General features: G+C 47.1%; 1 protein-coding gene across 3 annotated transcripts in view; it reads right to left on the bottom strand.

The window, feature by feature from the left end:
- The window catches only part of SLF2 (SMC5-SMC6 complex localization factor 2), a 137,524-nt gene that overhangs the window by 76,340 nt on the left and 46,037 nt on the right, over positions 1–15,147 (bottom strand). For all 3 annotated transcript variants that reach the window (XM_073555775.1, XM_073555777.1, XM_073555776.1), the window contains 2 exons: positions 13,017–13,322; positions 6,140–6,231 (listed from right to left, as the gene is read on the bottom strand). In XM_073555775.1, the coding sequence (XP_073411876.1) occupies positions 6,140–6,231; positions 13,017–13,322 (398 nt within the window). The remainder of the gene's footprint in view (positions 1–6,139; positions 6,232–13,016; positions 13,323–15,147) is intronic.

The following is a 15,147-nucleotide window of genomic DNA, read 5'->3' as shown; positions in this document are numbered from 1 at the left end:
TGTAAGTCTTAGGATTCAAAGACGAGGAAAGAAATGTGTCAGGAATGCAGGAAAAATATTTTCGATTCTGGGATTTCCTAAGGGCGGGAGGTTGCAGCCTATGCTATGGGATGAAGGAGTTAAAAAAAATAAAATAAAAATAAAGTGAGATTGACTGATGATGGATTACTTAAAGGCGCTGAGGAATTCCGTGGCTTAGCACATGAATTGTATAATGAAGGTTATGTGGAAGTTGAACAGCAAGTGAATTCTGATGGTTTTTATTGCTATGTGGAAAAAGGAAAATTGTCTAACACTGTGAAAAAGACTGCAAGTGTTGTGGTACAGGAAAGAATTGAGAATGTGATTAACGAAGACACTGAGATCGAGGTTAATGTGTCGGGTAGGAAATTAGTTAAGAATGATTTGAAAGAAGAGGTCTCCCTGCTAATGACAATTGCACAAGGAGACCGAGAGTCGCAGCCCCCACCTCTGCTGACAGCACCTATTATCATCCGCCGCCAGCCTTAGGCCCCATTATTGCTAGTTGTTGAGTATCCACCCCTTCCATTTACCAGCTCCAGAGGAAAAAAAAAAAAAAAGTTTTCAGAAGACTTTAACCCGCTCTGTTCAGCAGGGAGAAAAAAAAAAAGCAAGCTAGCAGCTGCTTCAGTACCCCCTCCCATCTTAGCCCACACCATATCCCCCTTCGCCCCCACCGCAGCTGCGAGCACACAGCCAGTCTCTTATCAGTATCATTGGAGCACACAGCAAACTCTCGCCCCCCCCCTCAGACTTCAGCTAGTGGGAACCCTGCTCCTCAGCCCCTCCCTGCTAATTCTTGTTACTGCTCAGTTTGTAATCTCTCCCACATGTTCTGTAAATTTACTAGGGGCAGATTTATTATCACAGTTCCGCTCCGGAACACAATTCCAAGATGATGGTCAGATGGCTCTTACGTTATATAATCCCTATGTAGATGAAGACAGTGAGGAAACCTGTATTTTCCATGCCCTTCCTAATGTTATGATGGCCCTGATAGGCTCAGATCCACCCCCAATATTGCCAGAGGATCAATAACTCACCCCATACCTCTCAGAGATACTATCTAAACTCTGGTCAAAAGGGCCAAATGATGTAGGGAAAATGCCTGTAGAACCAGTAAAAGTGTTTCTCAAACCTGGTGCCTAATCCACATACTCTTTTGTCCCAAGTACCCCAGGATGCTGCTTGGTTTACAGTTATTGATCTTACAAATGCCTTCTTTAGCATTCCGTTACATCCAGACTGCCAGTTTCTATTTGCATTCACTTATCAGGGACGACAGTTAATATGGACAGTTATGCCACAAGGGGCCCAAAACAGTCCCAACCAGTTTTCAAAAAAAATATGAGCAGGTGTCTTTTGCCATTGTTGTCATTGTTAGCCTCCTTAAGCATCTGGCAGCACTGAACTGTCGGGTTTCGGCCTCGGGACATCAGTTCTGCCTTGGTCAAGTGATGTTCTTGGGTCACTGTCTCCTTCAGGGTGCCAGACACCTCGCAGAAGAAAGAAAAATAGCTGTCAGCTCCCTTCCTTTCCCAAAAGATGAAGCTGAACTCCAGCGTTTTCTTGGACTATGCACTTATTTTGTCAGTGGATACCGGATGCATCCCGCATAATGCAACCCCTTTACAATGCCTTAAAAGACGGTATAATGAACTATAAGGAAAGATGGCAGTGATGAGGATTTCCTCCAACATGATTGTTCCCAACTTCTGATAGAAGAAACAGCTACTCCACCAAATGTTAGTGAGAATCCACTCCCAAATCCTGATCTGGTGTTATACACGGATGGTTCAAGATATGCTGACGAGTTTGGTAGATTCCACACGGGATACGCTGTTACCAGAGGACACTGTAGTGCACGCAGCTGCACTACCGCCTTCACAGTCAGCATGAGAAGCAGAACTCCAGGCTCTGTCTACTGCATGTACTTTGGCCAAGAACAGACGGGCCAATATATACACGGACTCACGGTATGCATTTGGTATTGCTCACGATTTTGGGGCTCTATAGGGAAATCGAGGGTTTATTACTACTGCCGGAACCCCAGTGAAAAATGCTGAAGCTGTTAAAACCCTCATGGACTCGATCAAATTACCTACTCAGGTGGCCATCATCAAAGTTAAGGCGCACGGTCCTAGGACCAGTCCATAGACTGTTGGCAACACATTTGCGGATATGCAAGCAAAAGCCGCCGCTCTCTTACCCTTTGAACCAACCATACCAACTATGGTGACCACACGCTCTCAGCGTAAACAGTTACAAGAAGCATTGACCCTACGAGAACCTGATGATCTACAACAGGCTGAAGTTTTCTGTCGGACCCCGCGAGACCGCTTAATGACGATGCAGAGAATGTCTCCAAAGGAAGAGGTGAAGCAATGGAAGACTGATGGGGCACGAATGGATAATGGTCTCTGGAAAAGGACCAACTTGTGTCTCCCTAAGCGGATGTACCCTGCTATTGCCACATGGGTCTACACATCGAGGAAAGAATCAGGCCCTCACACTGGTGCAAAAATTCTACTGGGCCCCGATTCTCCAGTTGGCCGGAAGTATTCCCTGTTACCAACATGACTGCAAAAACTACAGCGAAGAAACTGGTGATGGAAGTTATATGCAGATATGGGGTTTCAGAAGTTGTTGAAAGTGATCAAGGTCCGGCCTTTTCTTCTCATGTGTACCAAGAAGTTCTGACAATGCGTGGATCCACTGTAGCCCTCCATACTCCGTACCACCCACAATCCAGTGGGGAAGTTGAGAGGCTGAACGGCACACTGAAGGGACAATTGACCAAAATGATGCCGGAGACTACGGCTCCAAGGCCAGAGCTCCTACCCATTGTACTATACCACATTCGTACTATCCCAATTGTAAAACATGGCCTGTCCCCATGAGATATTTTTTTGGTGCTAGGCCCCCAGTTGCAAATTTCCAGCCCCAGCAGTTATCAGAAGAAACTGACCGAGCTGTTCAATATGTTATTCTGCTTAGTAAAAATCTTGCTAACACCCATGTTCTAGTTTCCTTTTCTTTTCCAGATTCAGCAGAAACCGACACCTGTTATAACCTGAAGCCTGGTGATTTGGTAGTCGTGAAAAGGCATGTCAGGAAGCACGGACTGGAACCCTTGTATGACGGTCCCTATCAAGTTCTCCTCATCACCCAACAAGCCAATAGCAAGTGAAGGGACATAAAAAGTTTTGGGTTTTCACATTTTCCATATTATTATAGGTAGAAGTTAAAAGTTAAAGTTAGAAGATATTCAAAGACTCAAAGATCAATACGATAAAGACAATGTAATAGGGACAGTTGGTGGTCAGACACTTTCTCCTTTCTCAATCCAGCCAATTGGTTTAAGGGAATTGGGGGCTGGATAGCTGGGATCTTACAGAGCTTGTTACACATTGCTGCCTGTATCCTTGTTGTATGTGTGACACTAAAACTTGTTCTTTGGTGTATTTCTGTATGTATTAGGAAAGTCTGCACTAAGACAGCTAATGATGACACCAAAGGTGTCGTTGCCCCTGCTCTTCTCTGCACCAATCTCAAAAGGCTACTTGATGAAGATGTTGAAGCCAAGCACATGCCTACCTACAAAAGATCCCCACCACCGTCATCAAAAATGGTTAATCGTGAACTGCAGTATACAGGGGGGATGGGTGCGCCGCGACAGGCATGACTGGTAACACTGCATCAGTCATGTGACCAGTACCCCTCAAGCTTTTAGCTTGGGATAGCACCTCTGATGCTGCATATGTGTGAACAAAATTTATCTAGGGGGGGAATGTGAAGAGTTAAAACTAAAATCAAAGCTGAAGTTTCGTTTTGTCCATTCTCTGAAGGTTTCGTTTCTTCATTTTTGTTGCTGTAAGATAAATTTTTATAATTGGCATGGGCTGTCATGAAACCAGACTGTTCCCATCTGTACAAGATAAGGGAGGCGGGGGTGTAAAACTGAAGAATATGCCATTATACTACTTTCTACGCTATTTAGGTACGGACATATATGTAGTTTCCGGTTTTCTTGCAATATTATTGGCTTATAAAGTGAAATGATGCTATTGGTACTTGAGAACCTTGCATAATTAAGCAAAAGATTATAAAAGATGTGACTAAAATAAAGGGGCTTAGTGATCTGCCTCGATCCTCCCGTACAGAGACCCCAGTCTCCGTGTGGTCATTTGAGTTGCTAGCAACACTGGAATAATTTGGACATCACTGGCTCAACCGTGAAGGGTTAATTTAATCCTCCCTAAATAGCTACCTCGACAGAGGTAAGTTCCGGACTGGACCAAGGGAATGCAGTGGACATGGTGTACATGGACTTTTCAAAAGCTTTTTATACGGTGCCACACAAAAGGTTGATTCATAAAATGAGGACAATGGGGATAGGGGAAAATATGTGTAAGTGGGTTAAGAGCTGGCTCAGGGATAGGAAACAAAGGGTGGTTATTAATGGAGCACACTCGGACTGGGTCATGGTTGGCAGTGGGGTACCACAGGGGTCGGTGTTGGGCCTGCTTCTTTTTAACATTTATTAATGACCTTGTAGGAGGCATAGAGAGTAGAATTACAATATTTGCAGATGACACTAAACTCTGCAGGATAATCAATACAGAGGGAGGACAATTTTATATTACAGGAGGAGTTATGTAAAGTAGAAGCTTGGGCTGATAAATGGCAAATGAGCTTTAACGGGGATAAATGTAAGGTCATGCACTTGGGCAGAAGAAATAAGATGTATAATTATGTGCTTAATTGTAAAGCACTGGGCAAAACTGTCACTGAAAAAGACCTGGGTGTATGGGTGGACGACAAACTCACATTTAGTGGCCAGTGTCAGGCAGCTGCTGCAAAGGCAAATAAAATAATGGGATGCATTAAAAGAGGCATAGATGCTCATGAGGAGAACATAATTTTACCTCCATATAAGTCACTAGTGCGACCACACTTAGAATACTGCGTACAGTTCTGGTCTGCGGTGTATAAGAAAGACATAGCTGAACTGGAGCGGGTGCAGAGAAGAACGACCAAGGTTATTAGGGAACTGGGGGGTCTGCAATACCAAGACAGGTTATTACACTTGGGGCCATTTAGTTTGGAAAATTGAAGGCTTAGGGGTGATCTTATTACAATATATAAATATATGCGGGGACAATACAAAGACCTTTCTAATGAACTTTTTACTCTTAAGGTACTGTCACACTAAGCGATATCGCTAGCAATATCGCTATAACTTGTGACGTTATAGCGATATTGCTAGCGACATCGCTGTGTCTGATACTTACCAACGACCCACTCCCCCGCTGGTTATCGCTGATCGCGCGAGAACGTTAAGGACCGCTTCTCGTCGTCAGCTTCCTGCGGCGCTTCCTGTGGAAAGACGAGCGTGGAGCCGGGCGGGAGGACGTAAGGATCGCCTAGTGTGACAGGTAAGTAGCGACCCCCGTCCCCAGCGATGTCGCTGGTGAGATCTGCCTGTGTGGCAGCTCACTAGCGACCACTTAGTGATGTACCAGCGATCCTGACCGCGTCATATAGCTGGTACATCGCTAAGTGTGACAGTACCTTTATTTCTGTGATGGGGACAAGGGGGTATCCTCTACGTCTGGAGGAAAGAAGGTTTAAGCATAATCACAGACGCAGATTCTTTACTGTAAGGGCAGTGAGACTATGGAACTCTCTGCCATATGATGTTGTAATGAATGATTCCCTACTAAAAAATTTAAGAAGGGCCTGGATGCCTTTTTTGAAAAGTATAATGTTACAGGGTATATATATATATATATATATATACACTAGATTCCTTGATATTGCGTTGATCCAGGGAACTAGTCTGATTGCCGTATGTGGAGTCGGGAAGGAATTTTTTTCCCCAATGTGGAGCTTAGTGTTTGCTGCATTTTTTTTTTTTTGCCTTCCTATGGATCAACATGTTAGGCTATGGGTTGAACTAGATGGACTTAAAGTTTCCCTTAAACCTTAAATACTATGTTACTATGATTTTTGTAATTTTTCTCACAAGTGTGAACACTGTCCTGACTACTAAAGGTGCAAAACCAAAAACCTCACAAAAGGGATTCATCATTCATCTTTATGTGGTCTAACAAACCTTTTGCTCTCTTTCTGCTCTTTCACGAGTCGATCCAAGTTGTTCTCATAGTGCAAGGGGGTATGGAAGTCAGACTTGACATTTTCGGTTAACTTTAAAAGAAAAACAAAATTAAAATCAGCCAATTTCGAAAGAAAAAACGAAAACTCATTAAAAGGCATCTGATCCCCTACTAAGGTGGCCACATAATTAAAGTTGCTATCACTAATATTTTTAATAACTGATGGTCTCTCTTTTTCAAGTGTAAATGAACAACGCGTTAATGAGATTAAAAAGCTCATCTACATGCTGCGTACATTTTCTGTGCATAAATAGACCCATTTTAATATCTGTATCGTGCATTTTTATTGTGAACATCACTGTTTGCAATAGATACATGTTCACACATGAAGCGCTCCCGTGGGTCAAACAAGCCAGAGAAGGTCCAGATGCTGAAGAAGTTTATTTCAAACAGGAAATAGGTATTTTTGTGAACTCACCGTAATATCCTTTTCTCCGAGCCAATCATTTGGGGACACAGACAGTGGGTGTTATGCTGCTTGCCACTAGGAGGACACTAAGTAAACACAGAAAAGTCAGCTCCTCCCCTGCAGTATATACCCTCTCGCTGGCTGGGAATTCCCCAGTTCGGTGAAAAAAAGCAGTAGGAGCATTAAACGAATGACAATAATCATAACTGTCAAAACCTAAAAATGCTACAGTGAGCCAAATAGGCCAAACAGGGTGAGTGCTGTGTCCACCAATGATTGGCTCGGAGAAAAGGATTTTACGGTGAGTACACGAAAATCCCTATTTCTCCTACGCCTCACTGGGGGACACAGACAGTGGGATGTCCTAAAGCAGTCCCTGGGTGGGGAAGCATACAACTGCTAATACCTCATGTACCACTGGCTCAACACTGTGGTACTGCGGATTGCAGGATGCGTTTGCCAAGAGCTGCATCCGCAGAGGCCTGAGCATGAATTTGGTAATATTTTGTAAAGGTATGCAGGCTGGACCAAGTCACAGCCTTGCAGACAGGCCTGAGAATGAATTTGGTAATGTTTTGTAAAGGTATGTAGGCTGGACTGTCGCAGCGATGAAGACCTGTTCTGCCGACGCCTGGTGACGAATGGCCCAAGAGGCACCCACTGAGCGGATAGAATGCGCCTGAATCCTTGCTGGGACAGGTGTGTCCCGGACACGGTAGGATTCCTGAATAGCCAAATAAATCCACCTGGATAATGTGGTTTTGAAGCGGCTAGACCTTTCCTATGCCCCTGTGGAAGTACGAACAGGGCATCTGACTTGTGGAAGGGAGCCGTCCGCGAGATGTACCGTCTCAGAGCCCTGATCGAGGGTGTGGAAGGCCCTCTCAATGCAATGGACTGGAGCCGGACAGAAGGAAGGCCAAACAATTTCTTCATTGAAATGAAAAGAAGACCCGACTCTGGGCAGGAAAGACGGGGACGTCATGAGAGCTGCCTCTTCATGATGAAAATTCAGGAACGGAGGACGGCAGGACAAGGCTGCCAATTCAGAATCTTGTGTAATTGACGTAATTGCCGCTAGAAAGACCACCTTCCAAGAGAGAATAGCTAGTGCTACGTCCTGCAGTGGTTCGAAAAGAGCCTCCTGTAAGGCTTCGAGAACTTCAGTTAAAGTCCCATGATTCCAATGGCCCTTAAAATATAGAGGCGCCACCTGGGAGACTGTCTGAATGAATGTGTTCATCTGAAGTCCGGTGGCAATTTTGAATTGGAATAGCACTGACAAGGCTGAAATCTGGCCCTTGAGCGAGCTAAGCGCGAGATCTGACGTTAATCCTGATAGTAGGAATTCCAATATGGAAAGAACAGAAAACACCAGTGGGGATCGACCATGATCCTTGCATCACGAGAAGAAGGTTCTCCAGGGGCGGTGATAAGTGCGCATGGACACGGGCTTTTTAACATTAATCATGGTGGAGATCACATCGGGAGAAAAAAAAAAAAAAAAGTGTGATAAAAACCAGGATTCAACGGCCACGTCGTCAAAGACAGGGCCCCAGAGTTCAGGTTGTAAATCGGGCCCTGTGAGAGTAGATCCGGCCCTGTGAGAGTAGATCCATGCGATCTGGAAGTCGGCAGGGAACGCCGGCGACTAGTTGTACTAGCTCTGCATACCATGGTCAGCGCAACCAATCTGGCGCGACTAGGATCACTGGTATTCCCTCTGTTTTAATTTTCTTGATGACCCTCAGGAGCAAGGGAAGAATGCACGGGAGACGGAACCGGTGCCACGGCAGAACTAGGGTGTCCGCTTGGATGGCGCATAGATCGCGCAATCGGGTAATGAATCGAAGAACCCTGTTGTTTAGTCTTTAGGCCATATGATCCACATCCGGAGTTCCCCAGCGATGGCAGATCTGCTGAAAAAAACTTCCGGATGAAGAGACCACTCTCCTGAGGCAAGGCCTTGGCGACAGAGAAAAACACCCGCCCAATTGTCCACACCCGGGGTGTGGATTGCTGAGATGGGCGAATGGTTGGTCTCGGCCCAATGGAGGATGTGACTCAATTCGTACATGTCCATCCTGCTCAGAGTACCCCCCTGATGTTTGATATACACCACAGCCGTGGCGTGATCGGATTGGATCCTGATGAGGTGACCTGCGAGATGGTGGAAACTCAGTAGAGCTAATTTGATCGCTAGAATGTTCAAGATGTTGATGGGGAGACGTGACTCTCGAATTAACCAACGACCCTGTGCCGTGTGGTGACGAAGAAAAAAAACGCACACCAACCTAGGAGACTGGCGTCGATGGTCACCACCGACCATCGTACTGGGAGAAAGAACTTCCTTTAACTCAGGGAGGATTTCAGTGTCCCCCCGCTTGGGGGCTCGTCTGACCCGCAGGGACAGAAGGATCTGGTGGTCCAGGGAGAACGATTTCTTGTCCCAAGTTAACAGCAACGCGTGTTGTAGAGGGTGGAAATGGAGCTGTGCGAATGGGACCGCTCCCATCGCTACCGCCATGTTTCAGAGAACTATCATGCTGAAAAGGTATGGTGTGAGAAAAGAGTCCGCGCTGCCTGTTGTAAGGCTCGGCCTTTTCTGGAGTGAGAATGACCAACCCGTGGGAAGAGTCCAAGATCAATTCCAAAAAGGAAGTCTGCTGGACCAGTGTTGGGGAAGACTTTTCGAAGTTTATCTTCCGACCCAGGCGAGAAAGTGTATTTACAGTGATATCCATGGATTTCTCGCAGTCTGGAAGGGATGAACCCTTGATCAGCAGGTCATCCAGATACGGCAGTACCACCACTCCCCGAATATGGAGAATGGCCATGACAGGCGCCATGGCCTTGGTATAGATCTCGAATTGCAAAACGCAGGAACTGCATGGAGGCGACACCGATCGGAGGAATTCCGTTCGGAATCGCCGTACTTTGACAAACTGATTTAACAGCTTGAGGTCCAGTATGGACCTCATCGTTCCTTCCTTCTTTGGAACCACAAAGAAAAGTTTGAGTAAAAAACCGCTGAACCATTCGTCTTGAGGGACCGGAAGGATGAATCTGTCCCTTAGCGGCGCATGAATGGCCCGAAGGAAGGCTGTGACTGAATGACAACAGACCACCCACTTTGTCGGTGTCTGCCGGATACCACAACAAGTCATTGAGTAGAGGATCCATGGCATCTGCTTCCTTAGATCCAGATGCTGTCGGCCTGGGTTTCCAAGAGCGGCTAGGTCTGTGAGAGACCTGGGAACCTCTGTCTCCACGAGGGGACCGACCTGATCTGAAAGAGAAGGTTGTGGAGGACCAGCTGGAGCTGTTGCGAAAAAGGTCGAAAAACGAGTCGGCTGTTGATTCCGAAAACGGCCGGGCAACCCCTTGTTGGGGGAAGAAACCCACTCTCCCTCCCCCACCCCCCCCGGAAGTGTCAGAAGTAAGCTGGTCTAGTTTCCTTTCCAAACAGGCGACCAGTTTGATACGGCAGAGAAGTCTCTGGAGGTAGAATCTGCCCAACTGTCGCGTAGCCATAGCAGCACAATTAGCGGCATCTAAAGAGGAGTCTACTGCAAAATCCCCTGCGTGTATTATCTGCTTGGCGACACTGGCTGTCTCCGGAGGATTGCTATGTTGGAAGGCAGTAATTAAGACTTCTGCCCAAGTGGCCATGCCTTAGCCACTCAAGTCGCCGCGAAAGATGGGAAAAAAGCAGCTCCTGAAGCTCCAAAAACTGAACTGGCGAGGTAGCCAATTTGACAATCAGAGGGGTTTCTGACTGAAGAGCCCTCAGAAACGGATCGAAGTGTTTTAGGAGCAAGGCACAATACAGGAGGATCCACCAAGGGGGACTGTAACCAAAGGGGTATTTAGCCTCGATAGGCTTTTGCCCTGTGAACCACTTATGTGGTGGGTTCCTACGTTTCTGGACAATGTCCTTCGACTCCGGATGGCAGGCAAATACACTGCGTACACGTTTAGTCTTCTTAAAGGAGATAACGTGTTCCGGAGCGGGAATATTCTCATCGTCCAACGTCAGAAACTTGTTGACTGACTGTCAGAGAATCAAGCGATGCATGGACATTTGGGGAATTCTGAGGGACTAACATGTCAGACTCTCATTCAGAGACATGTTCTCTGCGAACATTAGGAGGGGGAGAGCGAGAGATAGAACTCGCTGATGCTGAATCGCGAGCGTGACTAGAGGACGCGTCATACGTCCGCTTTCTAAAGACCTGAGGATCCCTTGAACGAGCATGGCCCCTGCTGGCGGACGGTTCCCGGCCCTCGCCAAAGCACTCCTCGGGCAGTAGAGGATTCCCGGAGGAGTCTATAGCATTGGTCAGTGATTCCACAGACCGTGACAAGGACGCGGCCCACACAGGGGGACTAAACGCAGGGAGCACCTTACAGCAGCGGTGGATGGCGTTTTAGCACAAGCCGGATCGCAATCCATGCATAGCGGATTACACTGGGTACTGCACAAGGCAGTCTTGCAATAGCTACCAGCGGTAAAGAACGCAGTGCGCTTCTTATTAGCCCCCTTTTTCGCTTCCTTAGACTGAAACATAGTACCCGTGAAAGGGTTACAAGCAGAGCCTGGGCTGCAGCTGCAGGAAATGTACAGCGAAGGGGTTAAGCTTTTTCTCAGAGCAGATGCAGCTTACCCGCGGTCCTGACGCTGTGTCCCTGGGAGGAATATCAGTGTAGCGTCACCAGGTGTTGTCTATCCGTGCGCGCACCCCCGCAGCCGTCACAGAGCCCAAGGAGCAGAGAAGGGGTTAAGGACATGGCTCCCGAGACCAGCAGGGCGCCTTTCGTACAGAGAGTGAGAAGCGCCAAAGACGTGGGCGGCAGCGCTAACAGTGGGCGGCGCCATGTAAATTGCGGCCTAGTAGGCCAAAAAGTCGGGGACTAAATTTTTGGGCCTACCCGCGGCAAGCGCCGGGTGAAGGGGGGAGCCGTGACGCGACGCCGCCGCTGAGACTTGGTCAGCGCTTCTCCCTGGGACCAGGACCCGACCCCATATCTCCAATCCGGTGCTCGCTCCTTCTGCGCTGTCTAGAAGCCTGCAGGTTTCATCCCATCTCAGATCCTGAGGTAAAAAAGCTCTCGGGCGATGTAGCAGAGCCGGAGAGGTTGTTACAGGGGTATTGCTCAATCAATCCACCCTACGGGCAGGGGGACGGAGAGCTATGGGGCTGATTTAGGGCATCCAAAAGCGCTGGTCATAGCTTCTCCGTGCTCTCGCCCTCGTATCCGTGAGGGGTACCGGGACCGTAAAGGAATCATCGCCAGAAGAATCAGCCCCAGTCGTCACAGGAAAGTGTACGGGGAGGTATACTCCACGTGCTTGCCTGTTGTTGGTTTGGGGGAGAGCGGGCCGTAGAAAGGAACCGTCGCCCCCTTCACTCCGTTAATTAAAAAATCAAAATTTACAGAAAATTCAAAAATAAAAACGGTGGGGTCTGAAGCCAGACCCAAGTGCCTCCTATAGACACTAAGTAAGAACTGGGGAATTTCCAGCCAGCGAGGGTGTATACTGCAGGGGAGGAGTTAACTTTTTTTCTGTGTTTACTTAGTGCCCTCCTAGTGGCAAGCAGCATAACACCCACTGTGTGTCCCCCAATGAGGCGTAGGATAAATAATACTTTAAGACTGTGCCGACAGTAACATGGTCTTTAATGTCACACTGTCATGATCCAGGACGGGATTTCGCTTTGACCCGTCCTGGTTAGACTATGGGTTAATTGTGCTGCCTCTCTCTGGCAGAAGGCGGCTATTTAGTGCTCACTGGACCTGGGTCCGGTGTCAGTTATACTCCTGCCCTCGGCTGAGTTAAGTGACCTCTTGTATACGTGTGCCTTGTGCCTGATAACTTGTTGCCTGCTTGGTTGTGATCTGGTTCTGTCCCTGTTACGAGTTCTGCCTGACCCTCTTGTACTGCGCTACCTCTCGTGTATGACTCTCTGCTTGTGACCTGACTTCTCTCTGCTTGTCCCCCTTGGTACCACGTCGCCCTCTTGTGTATGACCTTTGGCTTTGTCTGACTACCCATGTTTGTCCCTCCTGTACCTTGTTTGCCCGTACTGTTGTGACCTCCGTTTTGCCTGACTCTGAGTTGTTGTGTGGTGTCCTGTCATATCTGAAAGCAGGACGCCAAGCCCCGCCCCCTTGCAGTCACATGACCATAGGTCCTGTGCCAGCTTGCTCATTTTCAGTGTCCGCAGGTCCCGTGCCTCTTTACTTTCCAGCGCTGACTGGACCCTGACACTATTAGCTTGAAGCATGCCTGGTCACCTCTGCGGCCCTGCTCCCCAGGTAACTTTTAGCACTGTTTCTGTACTCAGGACACGCGCACTGGCTCTATGAGCAAGTGTAGTGCGGTGTCTCTGACACACACTTACTGGAGTTGTAAGGTGTGGGGACGGGGATACCGAAATAGACGAGTGGTCAAGGTTTTGCCTTTGTGGTGTCGTTGGAACTGGTTTTGCAGCCATTTTTAAAATCTCATTCAAAGGTTTAAAGATCTCCTCCTCCTCTTCTTCCTCATCACTGTCCAAAGTATCCCCCAAGGATTTGTAAGAAGTTGCTTTCTTTAATTTCTTTACACTGGCTTCATCAGAGTCATATAGAGAAGAACAATCACTAACAGCTGGGGATGATAAATGGTCATCCAAAACATCGCCCGGGGTGGAAGTGATGTTATTTACCTGTAAAAATAAGCAGCAAAGTAAAACCAATATGATAAATTTAAGTCACAGTATAATTTACCACCACCGCACAATGGAAATACATAAAAGCTAATGCAACAACTGCTGATTCCAATGGAAAACCCAATGCCCACACGACTATCAACCACAGGAGAAAGAGGCTGATCTGCCTCAGAAAGTATTAGGATGTTTGATGCTTTCCTCCCCTCAGGTAACAGCTGTCAGAGGGTCCAATCGATCACACCAATTTAGATGACAGTTAACTAATGTGTTTGGCCAGCTTCAGCAAGTAAAATATTTCATACAGATCTCTGGGGATTTATTAGATTCTGATATAAGCTGTAACCTCACCGCCTGAATGTACCCAGCTGGATAACAATTGTTGCATTTATAAAGGGAATGTGTCACGTATTATTTTTTTAATAATTGAAAAAAAAAAAAAAAAAAAATATATATATATATATATATATATATATATATATATATATATATATATATATTTTAAAGGGAATCTGTCACCTATTTTTTCATCTATAAGATGCGGCCACCTCCATCAGGGGCTTATGAACAGCATTCTATAATGCAGTAGATAAGCCCCCGATGTAACCTGAAAGAGAAGAAAATAGGATTTTTGTGTACTCACCGTAAAATCCTATTCTCCGAGCCAATCATTGGGGGACACAGACCGTGGGTGTTATGCTGCTTGCCACTAGGAGGACACTAAGTAAACACAGAAAAAAGTCAGCTCCTTCCCTGCAGTATACACCCTCTCGCTGGCTGGGAATTCCCCAGTTCGGTGAAAAAAGCAGTTGGAGTATTAAACGTATGACAATCATAACTCTGTCAAAACCTAAAAATGCTACAGAGAGCCAATAGGCCAAACAGGGTGGGTGCTGTGTCCCCCAATGACTGGCTCGGAGAAAAGGATTTTACGGTGAGTACACAAAAATCCCTATTTCTCCTATGCCTCATTGGGGGACACAGAGACCATGGGACGTCCTAAAGCAGTCCTTGGGTGGGTAGGATATTTCTGCTAATACCCCATGTACCACTGAGTTAACACCGTGGTACTGCGAATTGCAGACTGCATCTGCCGAGAGCTGCATCCGCAGAAGCCTGAGAATGAATTAGGCAATGTTTGTAAAGGTAGGCAAACTGGACCAAGTCGCAGCCTCGCGGAGAGGCCTGAGAATGCATATTTTTTACAAGAAATTACGAAATTCAAACTGGACAAAGTCGCAGCCTTGCACACCTGGTCTGCCAAGGCCTGGTGCCAAATGGGCGAAGAGGCGCCCACTGACCGGGTAGAGTGCGCCTTAATCCCAGCTGGGACAGGCGCGTTCCTGACACGATAGGATTCCTGAATCGCCAAGCGAATCTACCTTGATAGCGTTGCTTATGACGCGACTAGACCTTTCTGATGCCCCTCTGGGAGCATGAACAGGGCATTTGACTTGTGGAAGGAAACCATCCGCGAAGTGTACCGTCTCAGCGCCCTAACCACATCCAGGGTGTGGTGTGCCTTCTCGATGCAATGGACTGGCGCCGGAACAAAAGGAAGGCAAAACAAATTCCTCGTTGAGATGGAAAGAGGAGAGGACCTTGGGCAGGAAGGACGGGGACATCCTGAGAACTACCTTTTCCTGATGAAAATGCAGAAAAGGAGAGCGGCAGGACAGGACTGACAATTTCTAAACTCGTCTGATTGACGTAGTTGCCACTAGAAAGACCACTTTCCGAGAGGATGGTCAGTGGCACGTCCTGCAGCAATCCAAAAAGGAAGGCCCCGAGAACCAGGTTAAGGCCCTATGAGTGGCCTTCTATA

Source organism: Dendrobates tinctorius, unplaced genomic scaffold (genome assembly GCF_039654945.1).
Source record: "Dendrobates tinctorius isolate UK_male_01 unplaced genomic scaffold, ASM3965494v1 ptg000230l, whole genome shotgun sequence".
NCBI lineage: Eukaryota > Metazoa > Chordata > Amphibia > Anura > Dendrobatidae > Dendrobates > Dendrobates tinctorius.
Note: the sequence above shows the minus strand (reverse complement) of the source record. Positions and strands in the feature narration are given on the sequence as shown.